Source organism: Denticeps clupeoides, chromosome 12 (assembly GCF_900700375.1).
Source record: "Denticeps clupeoides chromosome 12, fDenClu1.1, whole genome shotgun sequence".
NCBI classification, from domain to species: Eukaryota; Metazoa; Chordata; class Actinopteri; order Clupeiformes; family Denticipitidae; genus Denticeps; species Denticeps clupeoides.
The window spans coordinates 13,445,621-13,458,896 of NC_041718.1; the positions used below are offsets into that span (position 1 = coordinate 13,445,621).

At 41.3% G+C, this 13,276-nt stretch overlaps 1 protein-coding gene across 1 annotated transcript; it reads left to right on the forward strand.

Moving 5' to 3' along the window:
- The first annotated feature begins 5,160 nt into the window (after positions 1-5,160).
- LOC114801207 (sodium-coupled monocarboxylate transporter 1-like) lies at positions 5,161-12,138 on the forward strand. The gene is made up of 15 exons (XM_028999230.1): positions 5,161-5,894; positions 7,471-7,536; positions 7,883-7,934; positions 8,548-8,615; positions 8,763-8,917; positions 9,500-9,640; positions 9,713-9,842; positions 9,960-10,048; positions 10,513-10,625; positions 10,725-10,792; positions 10,882-10,968; positions 11,051-11,238; positions 11,331-11,434; positions 11,511-11,599; positions 11,701-12,138. Exons 1-15 carry the CDS (start codon positions 5,541-5,543, stop codon positions 11,821-11,823), a joined length of 1,827 nt encoding a protein of 608 aa, XP_028855063.1. The 5' UTR covers positions 5,161-5,540; the 3' UTR covers positions 11,824-12,138.
- Positions 12,139-13,276: the final 1,138 nt, after the last annotated feature.

Here is a 13,276-nt window from a genome sequence, read left to right on the forward strand (position 1 = left end):
ACATTCTGTTTGTGATTTTGGTAAATGTTGTGATTGTTAATCACTCTCAGAGACTAGCAGCAATTAAATAATAGACAATTATGGACATACATTGTTCAAATACAAATAACATAAAATAAAATCAGTTGCTGACATCAGTTGTTGACGTTTAATCAAAATGAAATGTCCCTGCGAAGGCCATCATTGTATTAATCTCTTCTGGAAAGGTTGGAATCTAAACTTAAAAATATATATATGACTATATGTTTTATACTTAAACTAACTTCTAAACTGTTGTAGTCTAACTTATGTAAGAAAAACAACAACAGTGTGCACAGAATGATTGTATTCAAAGTTGGGGTCCTAGTGAACCAGAACTGCTAACTTTCACTGATGGTGACCTGAGATGCAAGTCACTCTGGACAAGGGTGTCTGCCAAAATGTACAGTAAATGTATGTAAATGTGAACTTTGTTTGCTGTCTATTTTTAAGCTCAGTTAGCTCAAAAGTTTCCCTATCTATTAGCATACTCAGGTGTTTAATCAGTGGAAGTTTCACATGTTCCCCAGAGGTGTGAATTAGGGGTCAGGGTTTAGTGAAGGTCAATGCACCCAAACCTTCTCTCCCTCTTCCATTTTCAACCCATCCATTTTGCCGGACTGCCATTGTGTGCCATTTTTAACCCATCCATTTTGCTAAACTGCCATTGTGTGCCTGAAACCTATTCCAGTAACTACTTAACAGCAACCTTGTCTACCCCTATTGCCATCTACTTCTCAAAAATGGGTGGTAGGTGGGCTCTGGAGCCAGGACATTTTCAGTGGGATGGCCAGGATGGATCTGTTGCCATTTTAGGTTGGCACACATGTGTCAAAAAAAAATACAGGGCTGTTTAACCCTTTGTGTATCCCATGTGTATCATACCTGAGACATTGCATTTCTGATTCTGCGACCCACTAAGTTTCCATGAGATATAAAAAGATAAAAACAAAATTGAATTTTCTGTCCATTATTTCTTGGTTCAGACATTAAGGGGTTTAGCAACTAAACCACCTCTACAGTATTTTGAATGCTGGTAGTGGTGGAGAAGATTAAAAAAGTACCATTGTTTGAACGGAATAGCTTGACTACGCATACTTGGATCGCTTATGAAAGTAATAGCACACCTTTTGAATACATAGCCAGTACAACCTGCATTACGTCAAACCGCAAGGAAAGTGCCATTGCAGTGTTGAATGGTTCTGCACGGAAAAAACACAGAGACAACTGTGATGCAGTGCTTGGGGTGGCCAATAGGGTGGCCAGTATTAAGCATGAGTGGGGCAGTGGTGGCCTTGCGGCTAAGGAAGTGGCCCTGTAATCAGAAGGTTGCCGGCAACTGCCAAGGTGCCACTGAGCAAAGCACCGTCCCCACACACTGCTCCCCGGGCACCTGTCATGGCTGCCCGCTGCTCACCAAGGTTGATGGTTAAAAGCAGAGGACACATTTTGTTGTGTGCACCATGTGCTGTGCTATGTATCACAATGATAATGACTTCATTTTCATGAGCCACCCCACAGCTCATCTCTGCCCTCACTACTATCCACTCCCATGACTTTTCGGCATTAACCGAGACTTGGCCATCCCTTCAGAACACAACTACACCAACTGCTCTCCCCTATGCTTATGCTTTCAGAAAGTGAAAGTGAAGAGATTGTCATTGTGAAGCACAGCACACAGTGCACACAACGGAGTGTACCTTCTGCATTTTAAGCCATGAAAGGTGGTGGTACCTCAGTTGTACCTTCACATCTTTCATTGAGTTCCATGCAGTTTCGATTTCTTCTCCAGTGAACATCTATCTCATAGTGAGAAGTGATCCTCCCAGGCCACTTTAAACCTTTATTGATGATTTGGACACAATAGTCAACAATTTTTCCATTGACACCCCTCTAACTCTCCTTGGTTACTTCACCTTTCCACTGAACAAACTTCAGTCCTATTGCCCTCTTCCCCTTCTCCACACTTTCTCCTTGGCCAACAGCAGCAGCAGACACAAAGGACCTGATCATCCCTCCCCAACACATTCTGTCCTCTACCCTCACTCAAATCCAAGACTGACCAATATGCCTCCATCATTCGGCATAACCTGCATGTGCAGGGCATGCTGCTGCAGGGGAGAAGCAGGGTGTCACATGGACAGGTGCAATATTCCTTTTTTTACCAGAATACATCAGTTTGGAAGTTAAAGATTAATGTCTGTCTCCACCTTGGCTATGACGTGGTGCTTTAAATCACCTGTTCTTAGAAAAAAAAAAATTATAATCTTGTAATGCAACTTGTAAATGCATCAACCTTTTCAGTTTTTACAAGAATTTGGTTGTAATAAGCTTTTTTTTCTCTCTCATTGCTGACCAAGACATGTCAATCAGTCATCTCATTAAAGGAACCATATCATTGCGTGATAAAGTTCAAAGTTTTCTCTGTACTATAAAGTTAAATTGGCAACATGACAGGAAACAATATTTAAACTTCCATTTATTGGAAATTTGGAGACGCTTCACTTCATTTCCAGTAAAAGAAAAACTATTTTAATATTTTCAGATAAAAGATAAACTCCTTTTCTCTTATTATTATAATACTGTATTATCTACATTTGCTCCTGAAATGCCTCGTTTAGCCAAAATCTGATGTCTGACAATTGATGGCATATAACATATATAGTTTAAGTTGTGTAACATTAGGCAAGGATAAATGAGGTGTTCTTTCACATTCTAACAGATAACAGTTGAAAGAGCATCTCTTATCGCATAATAAATTAGCAAACAAGGCAAGCAATTAATAAGTTACCCTAACAAGTAACCTTTAGAAAATCAATACATCATTTATGTTGTGAAAGACATACGATAAAGAATCTTTGAAGCACAGCAGTTAAAATACCAGGAATAAAACAAATATAAAACGACTATTTTATTATGATCAATTGCAGGAACCTTTTTTATTATTAGAAACATGACGAAAGTAAAGAAAGTTAAGACCATAGACCATATTTTTGGAATGCCATGTTTAACCTCTACACAATGAGTTAATGATTTTTGAAGTGGATTTCATTATCACCTCTTTTGTCAGGCTGTAACTGATTGGAAAGGCATGAGTTTTTTATTTACCATCAGGTCTGCTGTGGACTCCTGTGCATTTACATAAAGCCCGGATAATAAGTCAAGCATTGAAAAAAAGAGGTTGTGAAATTGTTCTCAGATCTTTGCTAATACCATCATGCTGTTGGCAATGACATCTAAAGAGGAAAGCAATGAAAAGTGAGCGAAAAATCCGTACTTTGTTTGCTGCTCGTCATGTTCTTCCTCCCCAGCGCATTCAGAACTGTTCAAGAAGTTCTGTTCCCATCGAAGTTCAGCCTGTAACTGTAATATTCTCCCTCTTATCCACTGGACTACTGCAACAGCCCCACGTGCATATGATAACCTGTACTTAATGTAATACACATTATAAATGTGTGGCGGTTCACTTGAACAGAAGGTTCACTTTACACTTAGCAAATATTAAATCTGACATGTAGATAAAAAACAACTTAACAACGAATTGTGAGAAAAGCAGGGCAGAATTCTATGATATTAAAGTACAGGACTGTACAGGAAAAACTTCCAATTAACTAATATTTATAGCATAGCAATAATATGGATGCTGTAAAGTCAATATGGATAGCAAAGTATATCTAATCCAAACATATAAATGGACATGAATGTGTAACCATTGTGGCGTCTGTTCTTCCTCAATGATGAACCTGCCACCATTGGCTTCAGTCATTTGAAAGTGTCTTTATGGCCCTGTGTTTTCATTTAAAGTTAATCATTGCTCAGACAGTTCTGTGTCTCTGTCAGACTGAAACCAGAGAGTACTGACTCCACAACATTTAACCCCACAACACTTACACAGAATTACAAAATGATAAAGATTAGGAAATAGGCTAAGCGACGATGTCAGGAAACATGGCTCGGCAGACAACTGTAAGGATGCTTCCTTTGCACAGGAAACTAGCGAGAAGTACCTCGCTTGCAGCCACGTAATCTGTGCTATAGCTGTCACTGATCAGTCTTCAAAGGACGCGTGATTTACTGGTTCCTATACCGCAAGGTTTTTTATCATGCAATCTTTCATATTTTTTCCTTTGAATAAACATTCAACACAATAAGTGCAAAGTCAGTATCCCACACGTAAATTTGATAATTCTATTCCACACTTTTAAAATTTCCATGAATTTCAATTACCCTAAGGCTTCTCTGAAGCTTTAAACGATGTATTTGTAAATGTAGAAAAACGTTTCACGTGCAGTCTTGCATGAACTCCGTTATACGTTCATGTGTCATTCCAATTTCAATGACTTTTCCATAACTTTATATGTTTATTTTTGGACTTGAAAACGTTTTAAGGCCTCTTGTAAAATTCCATGACTTTTCCATGTTCTTAATGACCGTAGGAATCCTGACCATTTCCTGTAGGACCCACAAAATGAATGTGATCATGCAGGCCTTTACTAGTGTGATTTTGTCCTGTAAAATATTCAACCAAACAAAAGTGATATGGGCCAGAGCTTTTGTAATGTCAGATTATTTTGTAATTCCATTTGGGACACAAAATTGTTATATTATGTAATGTTGCATGCTCTCTGTACTCATTTAACATTTACAGCTGCTAGCAATTTTATTTTTATTTTGAACACAGCATAATGAATCAGTTTAAGAGTTCAAAGTGTAACCATATTCATAAAATTATACTGATAAACACAGCAGAAAAAATTTATGGCACAGGAAAGTGGAGCATATAAAATCCTACATGTAAGTAGAATATGAGCAGGACTTTTTAAATTTCCTTTTCAGTGCTATAGGCATATCGTCATTCTGGCTTGTGTCAAGGATTGTGACTTTTGCAGGACATACTGTACATGCCTGGTTTAGGTGCACACCGAATTACTTTGAGACTTTAAGGAAATAAAAACGATTTAGGAAAATCAAATATTTGATGAATTGTTCTGCTCATGAATAGAGTCTCAGAAGAAAATGTTCCTATTACTCTGAGAGGGCGGTGAGTGACTGTATCTTTTGGTCTTGAGGGATGATTAACTTGGGCTTTTTGTGGTCAACTGCAGGGATCTCTTGCTCATAACCAGCAGTCCTCCAAGAAAGTACACCGGGACGCCTTCCCAGACAGCTGCTGAAGTGTGATAAGGAGTTCTCGTTAAATTCTCTGGAATACTCCCTGGATTTTTCTCTTTGACTGCAACCTCCTCGTTTGCACCACTTTTTTGGCATTCTAAGAAAAATCCGTTGGTATTTTTTTATGAAACGGACTTCTTTGTTTTTGCAATGTGATTGTAACTGACGTTTGTTTAATTCATCTTTCTTTTATTAGTATTTTAGAACTGTTACACACTAAAGCGATTCTTATAAATGTATGTAAACTGTCAGGCGAGGTTAACAGGTTTAATTGGTCTATAGATAATAATTTGGTGATTTGAGAACAGGCTTTGGTGTCATTTTTTTTGGTGTCATTTTTTTTTTTTATCATGGTTGATGGCAGGGGCCCGGTGGCCCTCTTTTCAGTCTGGGACTATGTCGTTTTTGTCCTCATTATCCTCGGAGCGGCTGGCATTGGCTTGTTTCAAGCGCTACGAGGACGGAAAGAGACCAGCAGTGCAGAGTTCTTGCTGGGGGGTCGACAAATGACAGCCGTTCCGGTTGCCATGTCCCTCACTGCCAGTTTCATGTCAGGCATTACGGTCATCGGAACACCGGCAGAAGCCTACCGCTTTGGAACGGCCTTTTGGCTCTTCTGCTTCTCCTACTCCATCATGTCCACCGTCACTGCAGAGGTTTTTGTCCCACTGTTCTACCGTTTGGGCATCACCAGCACATATGAGGTAAGAAGAAAAGACACATACAGTGGTGTGAAAAACGATTTGCCCCCTTCCTGATTTCTTATTGTTTTGCATGTTTGTCACACTTAAATGTTCTGCTCATCAAAAACTGTTAACTATTAGTCAAAGATAACATAATTGAACACAAAATGCAGTTTTTAAATGAAGGTTTACGTTATTAAGGGAGAAAAAAAGTCCAAATCCACATGGCCCTGTGTGAAAAAGTGATTGCCCCCCTTGTGAAAAAATAACTGAGTCCAATTTCTGTAGTCACCCTGATTACTGCCAAACCGGCTTCAATCAAGAAATCCCTTAAATAGGAGCTACCTGACACAGAGAAGTAGACCAAAAGCACCTCAAAAGCTAGACATCATGCCAAGATCCAAAGAGCTTCAGGAACAAATGAGACCAAAAGTAATTCAGATCTATCAGTCTGGTAAAGGTTATAAAGCCATTTCTAAAGCTTTGGGACTCCAGCGAACCACAGTGAGAGCCATTATCCACAAATGGCAAAAACATGGAACAGTGGTGAACCTTCCCAGGAGTGTCCGGCCGACCAAAATTACCCCAAGAGCGCAGAGAAAACGCATCCGAGAGGCCACAAAAGACCCCACGACAACATCTAAAGAACTGCAGGCCTCACTTGCCTCAATTAAGGTCTGTTTTCACGACTCCACCATAAGAAAGAGACTGGGCAAAACGGCATGCATGGCAGATTTCCAAGCAAAAAGAACATTAAGGCTTGTCTCAAATTTGCTAAAAAACATCTCAAAATGACTTTTGGGAAATACCTTGTGGACCGACAAGACAAAAGTTGAACTTTTTGGAAAGTGTGTGTCCCGCTACATCTGGCGTTAAAGTAACACAGCATTTCAGAAAAAGAACATCATGCCAACAGTAAAATATGGTGGTGGTAGCGTGATGGTCTGGGGTTGTTTTGCTGCTTCAGGACCTGGAAGGCTTGCTGTGATAGATGGACCCATGAATTCTACTGTCTACCAAAAAATCCTGAAGGAGAATGTCCGGCCATCTGTTCGTCAACTCAAGCTGAAGTGCTCTTGGGTGCTGCAGCAGGACAATGACCCAAAACACACCAGCAAATCCACCTCTGAATGGCTGAAGAAAAACAAAATGAAGACTTTAGAGTGGCCTAGTCAAAGTCCTGACCTGAATCCTATTGAGATGTTGTGGCATGACCTTAAAAAAAAATTCCTCCAGAGCGCTGTAAAAGACTCGTTGCAAGTTATCGCAAACGCTTGATTGCAGTTATTGCTGCTAGGGTGGCCCAACTAGTTATTAGGTTCAGGGGGCAATTACTTTTTCACACAGGGCCATGTAGGTTTGGATTTTTTTTTCTCCCTAAATAATAAAAAACATCATTTAAAAACTGCATTTTGTGTTTACTTGTGTTATCTTTGACTAATAGTTAAATGTGTTTGATCAGAAACATTTTGTGTGACAAACATGCAAAAGAATAAGAAATCAGGAAGGGGGCAAATAGTTTTTCACACCACTGTAGAAGACATAACTCTGGAATTAATCATTTCTTTTTTAAAGCAGCTTTATTCTTTTATTCTAGTATCTGGAGATGCGATTCAATAAGCTGATACGAGTGATTGGGACTTCAATGTTTATTGTACAGACAGTGAGTAATACACAAAACTACACAATAAGCTACATTTCCACCTTCTGGGACTAATAAAGGATCACCTTATCTCATGAAACATTTATAACACATTCATGACAATATACAGTAAAACTATTATACAGCTGTTACATTCATTATTTATCCTAAACAATACAATACTAAAATGTATCGTTACACATTTTGAGTTCCCAGTTTCCATCTGGGATAAGCAGTTAATCCACAGTTTGTCATGTTAAATGTATTTCATTTTCCACTTTAGACTAATGTACCTGCCTTTTGAATGTGCAAAATGTGAGTTTCCCAATTCAGCTAATCACCTAATTACTGTTATTTTGTTTCCAAGGCCCTCTACACAGGCATGGTTATCTACGCACCAGCACTTGCGCTAAACCAGAGTGAGTCACAGGCTAAACTAATGCTTTTTATTCAGCACGGCACAGCTGGCTGACGGTGCTGACGCCATAAAGATCATTTTTCATTAGAATATGAAGTACTTTATCCAGGGTGATACAAGCACACGTTCACACAAGGTTCTGATAAGACTCCTGATAAGACTGCTCTGTTTAGGTCAAGTTAGTATGTTCTGTTTTGACCCAAGCAACTTCGTTCTGGATCAGTTCTTGATGTTCAGGTAACACGGGCATGTATGAACACAAGATAGCAATGCAGCACACTGACATGAAAGCCCCCCTCAGGCATTTTCTGCACACACCCAAGAAGGCTACATACCTATTTATGTCCATGACCTGACAGAGTGACTTTTTCGTTTCTCCAAACAGAATAAGATCTTAAATATCAGGTACTGTGGAATGGAGCAGAATTCCCACATGAAATTTACAACCATTGCAAAACGCACCAATCAAAATCAATGGTTTTGCATGGTTTGTTAAATATGACCGCCTCTGCAGTGCACACTGATAGCTTCTGCTGCTCCTTAGATGGATGATAGATGGATGAATGAATTTACACACAAACCTCCTTATAACACTACTTTGCTGTCATTTTCAGTCACGGGACTGGACCTCTGGGGAGTGCTGGTAGCCACAGGGACAGTGTGCATCATCTACTGCACCTTGGTGAGTAACATGCCGAAGCATGCACAGTAATAACTCTCAATTACAGGTGTGACCCCTGAAAACATGCAGTAAGCCCTTGAGTGACGTATATACAGTATTGTGCCCTGTGGCTGTGTGCTCAACCCCGCGCGGGGATTGGCTGTGCAGGGTGGCCTGAAGGCGGTCATATGGACAGACGTGTTCCAGATGGTTATTATGCTGACGGGCTTTGTGGCAGTGATCGCGCGAGGGGCGGTGCTGCGAGGAGGCCTGGGACGAATCTGGGAGGATGCGCGGCAAGGAGGACGGCTGGAGGCTTTTGAGTATGGATAATAATCATCATGTACTTCACTATGTAGCTTAAGCAACTTGACAGTGTCCAAACTGATACACTACCAGTCAAAAGCTTGCACGCACCTACTCTGTGACCACTGGGGACCAATATGGAGCCATTTTGAAGAATCCTATTCAAGAAATATTTTGGTAGCAGGAGAAAGTGAATTATGTTTGATGAATCTGTTTTTTCTGAGTCGCCTCCTTTTAGCTTCATGATTGCCTTGTTCATTATTGTCAACTTCACAAGCCGCTTAATGAGCTGCTCATCAACATGAGTGATAAGCAACCATCCCCGCTGTCTAACTTAAGGTGGTAGAGAGAAGCCAAGAGTGTGAACTGCTGCCATAGCAAAAGCTCCCTGCTTTGTATAGACTCAAATGTTGCACTTGTGTTCTTCACATGTGTTATTTCATAGTCCTGCGTCTTCAGTTTTATTCTTTAATGTAAAAAAAAAAGCAAGAGCAACAAATTGGTAGGTTCGTCCAAACTTTTGACTGGTAGTGTACATTATCACTGTGCTGGCCAATGTGAAGCCACAGCTGAGCAGACTTGTTCGTGTTTTCCCATAGCTTTGACCCAGATCCTCTGAAACGTCATACATTTTGGACAATTGTTGTGGGAGGAAGTTTGATGTGGGCATCCATCTACTCCATCAATCAATCCCAGGTCCAGCGTTACATCTCCTGCAGAACCCTGACCCATGCAAAGATGTGAGTAAGTCTGGATAGAGGTGTGTCTCATATGGGACTCATTTCAACTGACGCCTCATTGTCGTTTGGCAGGTCTCTGTATGTAAATATGGTGGGGCTGTGGGTCACTGTAAGCCTGGCTATGCTCAGTGGCCTCACAATGTACTCCGTTTACAAGGACTGTGACCCACTAAGCAATGGCGATGTGGACACTTCTGATCAGGTCAATTGCTCTTAATTAATGTATGGCCATAAGCCAATGCTGCACATTTTTTGTATTGATGCAAACATTATTTCAAGATAAGATGCTTAGCTACTGTGTTGGAATGTGCGAAAACAGCTTCTTCCATATTTGGTGATGGACATATTAGCTGCTTTCCCCGGAATCCCTGGATTGTTTGTGGCTGCAGCGTACAGTGGAACGCTCAGGTAAGAACTCCACCCTTCCTGTAACCTGCAGAAACAGAGATGGTTCTAGAATCCACACACACTGAAGAGAACAACACAGCAGTGTTCCCCATGCACTTTTCAAATGGGCAGTGGTGGAATCCTGAGCCGCCGAGGTGCCACTGAGCAAAGTACCGTCCCCACACACTGCTCCTCGGCTGTCATGTCAAGGGTGATGGTTAAAAGCAGAGGACATATTTCGTTGTGTCACTGTGCTGCTGTGATGTATATCACAATGACAAATCCCGAACTGCCAAGTGTCACTGACCTTGTACCGTCCCCACACATTGCTCCCGGGCGCCTGTCATGGCTGCCCACTAAGGGTGACGGGTGACCACATGCTGTGATGCACAATGACATTCACCGCATTTGCACCGGTTTACATGCTATAAACGATATGGGATGCTTGGGCTGCCCATGTTGATTTGAACCATGTGTGTGTTTAGCACTGTGTCCTCCAGCATTAATGCTCTGGTGGCTGTCACGGTGGAAGACTTCCTGAAGCCTGCGCTGCCCAGCCTGACAGAGAGACAGGTTTCCTGGATAAACATGGGCCTTAGTGAGTTTTCATTCTCGCTCTACACAGAGGAGCATGTTTGTGACAAATAACCGTATGCAGAATAATCTTTTGTTCTTAATGCACTCTCGCTTTTACCAGGTGTGTTTTTCGGAGGTCTGTGCATTGGGATGGCAGGCGTGGCTTCCTTAATGGGGAGCGTATTGCAGGTACATTCTGGACAACCAGTGAACCTTTAGCACCACCTGCTGGTTTATATATGACATGTCAGTTATATAACATATTACTCCCTCATCAGGCAGCCCTGTCCATATTTGGGATGATCAGCGGGCCCCTCCTAGGCATCTACATATTGGGCATGTTCTTCCGATGTGCCAATTCAAAAGTAAGTCTGAAAATCTGGCTTTTAACTCTGAGACAAGTTTCCACTGGAATTATAACAACAGTAATTATCTTATTTCTTAAAGGGAGGACTGGCGGGTCTGATCACTGGTCTGATTCTGACACTCTGGGTAGGAATAGGAGCACAAATATACCCCCCCGGGCCCGATAAGACCCTTCCACTCCCTCTCAGCACACTGGGCTGCACAGACATTATAAACGCAACCACAGTGTCTCCGTGGACGAGCACAGCTACGAGCACTCCAGCACCGCGGCAAGCCTACTTAGTATTTTATCTTCTCATCTTACATATTGCGGTAGAGAACCCGCAGACATGTAACCAATGATCCCTGCTACCACTGACAGGCCTGCCCTGGCAGACTCTTGGTACTCCCTGTCATACCTCTACTTCTGTCCGGTGGGGACGCTGACTGCCATGATCGTGGGAATCGTAGTCAGTGCAGCCACAGGTGAGAACTTCACTACTTGTCCACATGTCTCTCGCCCAGTCATGTCCTCACTCGCAGTTCCGCTGTCCCCTCTCAGGCGGCTGTAAACAGCGGAAGGTACGGCCAGAGTTGTTCGTTGGAAAGAGTGACTTAATCTGCTCTGGCTGTAAGAGAGAGTCTTCCGAGGTAAAGGACAGAAAGTGCTCTAATCCATCGCAGCTTTACTTTTGAACTCTTGCGATCTCTGGTCGCAGCAACCTGCCCTAAAATAAATTCAACTTTTGCAGACGTCGGAGCTCACTGAGAAGATACCATACAATGCCGAGGTGGGAATAGACAACCCGGATTTCAGCGACAAGACGATAAAAATACAGGAGATACAGGACATGGACTCAGTCACAAGATTCTGAGATGGTGCCTCAGATGATAAAAAACTTTGTTTGAAAGTGGGACTTTTTCCATCTTCTTAAAACACAAGTAGTTTTGTAGTATGCTGTGTCTGGTGGACAATGTTAGTAATATGAGATTTTATTTAATAATAAATTAACATGTGCTGTATATACTGTGAAGCGAAACGAGTCAAGGCAAAGGTTTCCTCATAAACCGAGACAAAGTCAAATGTTGCACCAGGCCATAATTGATTTTTTTTTAGGATTTCTTTCACTGTAAATGAACCTGTGTATTTTGTTAGTCTGTCAAATATTAATAAAGATTTTGTATGTTTATTTTGTGTAATGGTATAATGGTATTATAACAATTTCGTAGGTAGAACTTATTAATCCCTCAGGAAGGTTCCTCATGGAACCTCAGCAGCAGTACACTAGCATAGAATACAAGAAGATAAGTGACATAAAAATATGATAAACAAAATTTACATAAATTTACACCAATCACACAGTAATAAAAAGGTCAAACTAATAATTAAATGATTACTGCGTGGGTTAATTGCACAGCCATGTGTCCTAGTAATGTTAATTGTCCATTTGTGTTTGATTAGACTAATTGTTCCTGCTCCTCCCTGTCCTCCTTTGTCCTTCTGTCCCCCTCCTGCCCCTCAGCGAGGAGTTCAACAGTTTGATGACTTATGGGACAAGAGATTTCTTAAGTCTGTTGGTTCTGGACATGGGGAGAAGCGTCCTATGACAGAAGAGGCTCCTCTGCTTGTTCATGACAGCCCACAGAAGGTGTCTGAAATTGCTCATGGTGGCCATCAGTTTAATAATAAAAACCCTTCCCCCGTAAGTCCGTAGTCGTGACACACATACTGCAATGACCAAGTCGTCTAGAGTCAGAATTGCTCAACAAGCCAACAAGCCAAGTTGGTGGCCTAGAGGTTAAGAGTCCTCAAATTCAAATTCAAATTTTATTTGTCACATACATAGTCATACACGGTATGATATGCAGTGAACTGCGACTGCTACAGACCACAGTATTGCAAATGTTGCAAGTATACAATGAACCAATATGCAAATATTGCAAACATAACCAAATATTACACTTTTACGTCTTTAACGTAATATGTGATAATAAAACGTAATAAAAATATGTGCAACTGGTAGGGTGAAGGCGTGCAAATGAGTGAAAGACAATGTTTAAAGAAAAGAGCAGTAAAGTAAAAAGTGCAAAGTGATTTGTGCAAAGTGTCCAGAGTGATTGAAGGTGAAAGTGCTGGAGTTATATGTACTGTTGTTGTTGATCAGTAGTCTCAGTAGTTGATCTCGTAATCAGTAGGTTGCCGGTTCGAATACCGATCTGCCAAGGTGCCACTGAGGTGACACTGAGCAAAAGCACCGTCCCCACACACTGCTCCCTGGGCGCCTGTCATTTCTGTTCACCAATGGAGATGGGTTAAAAGCAGAGGAC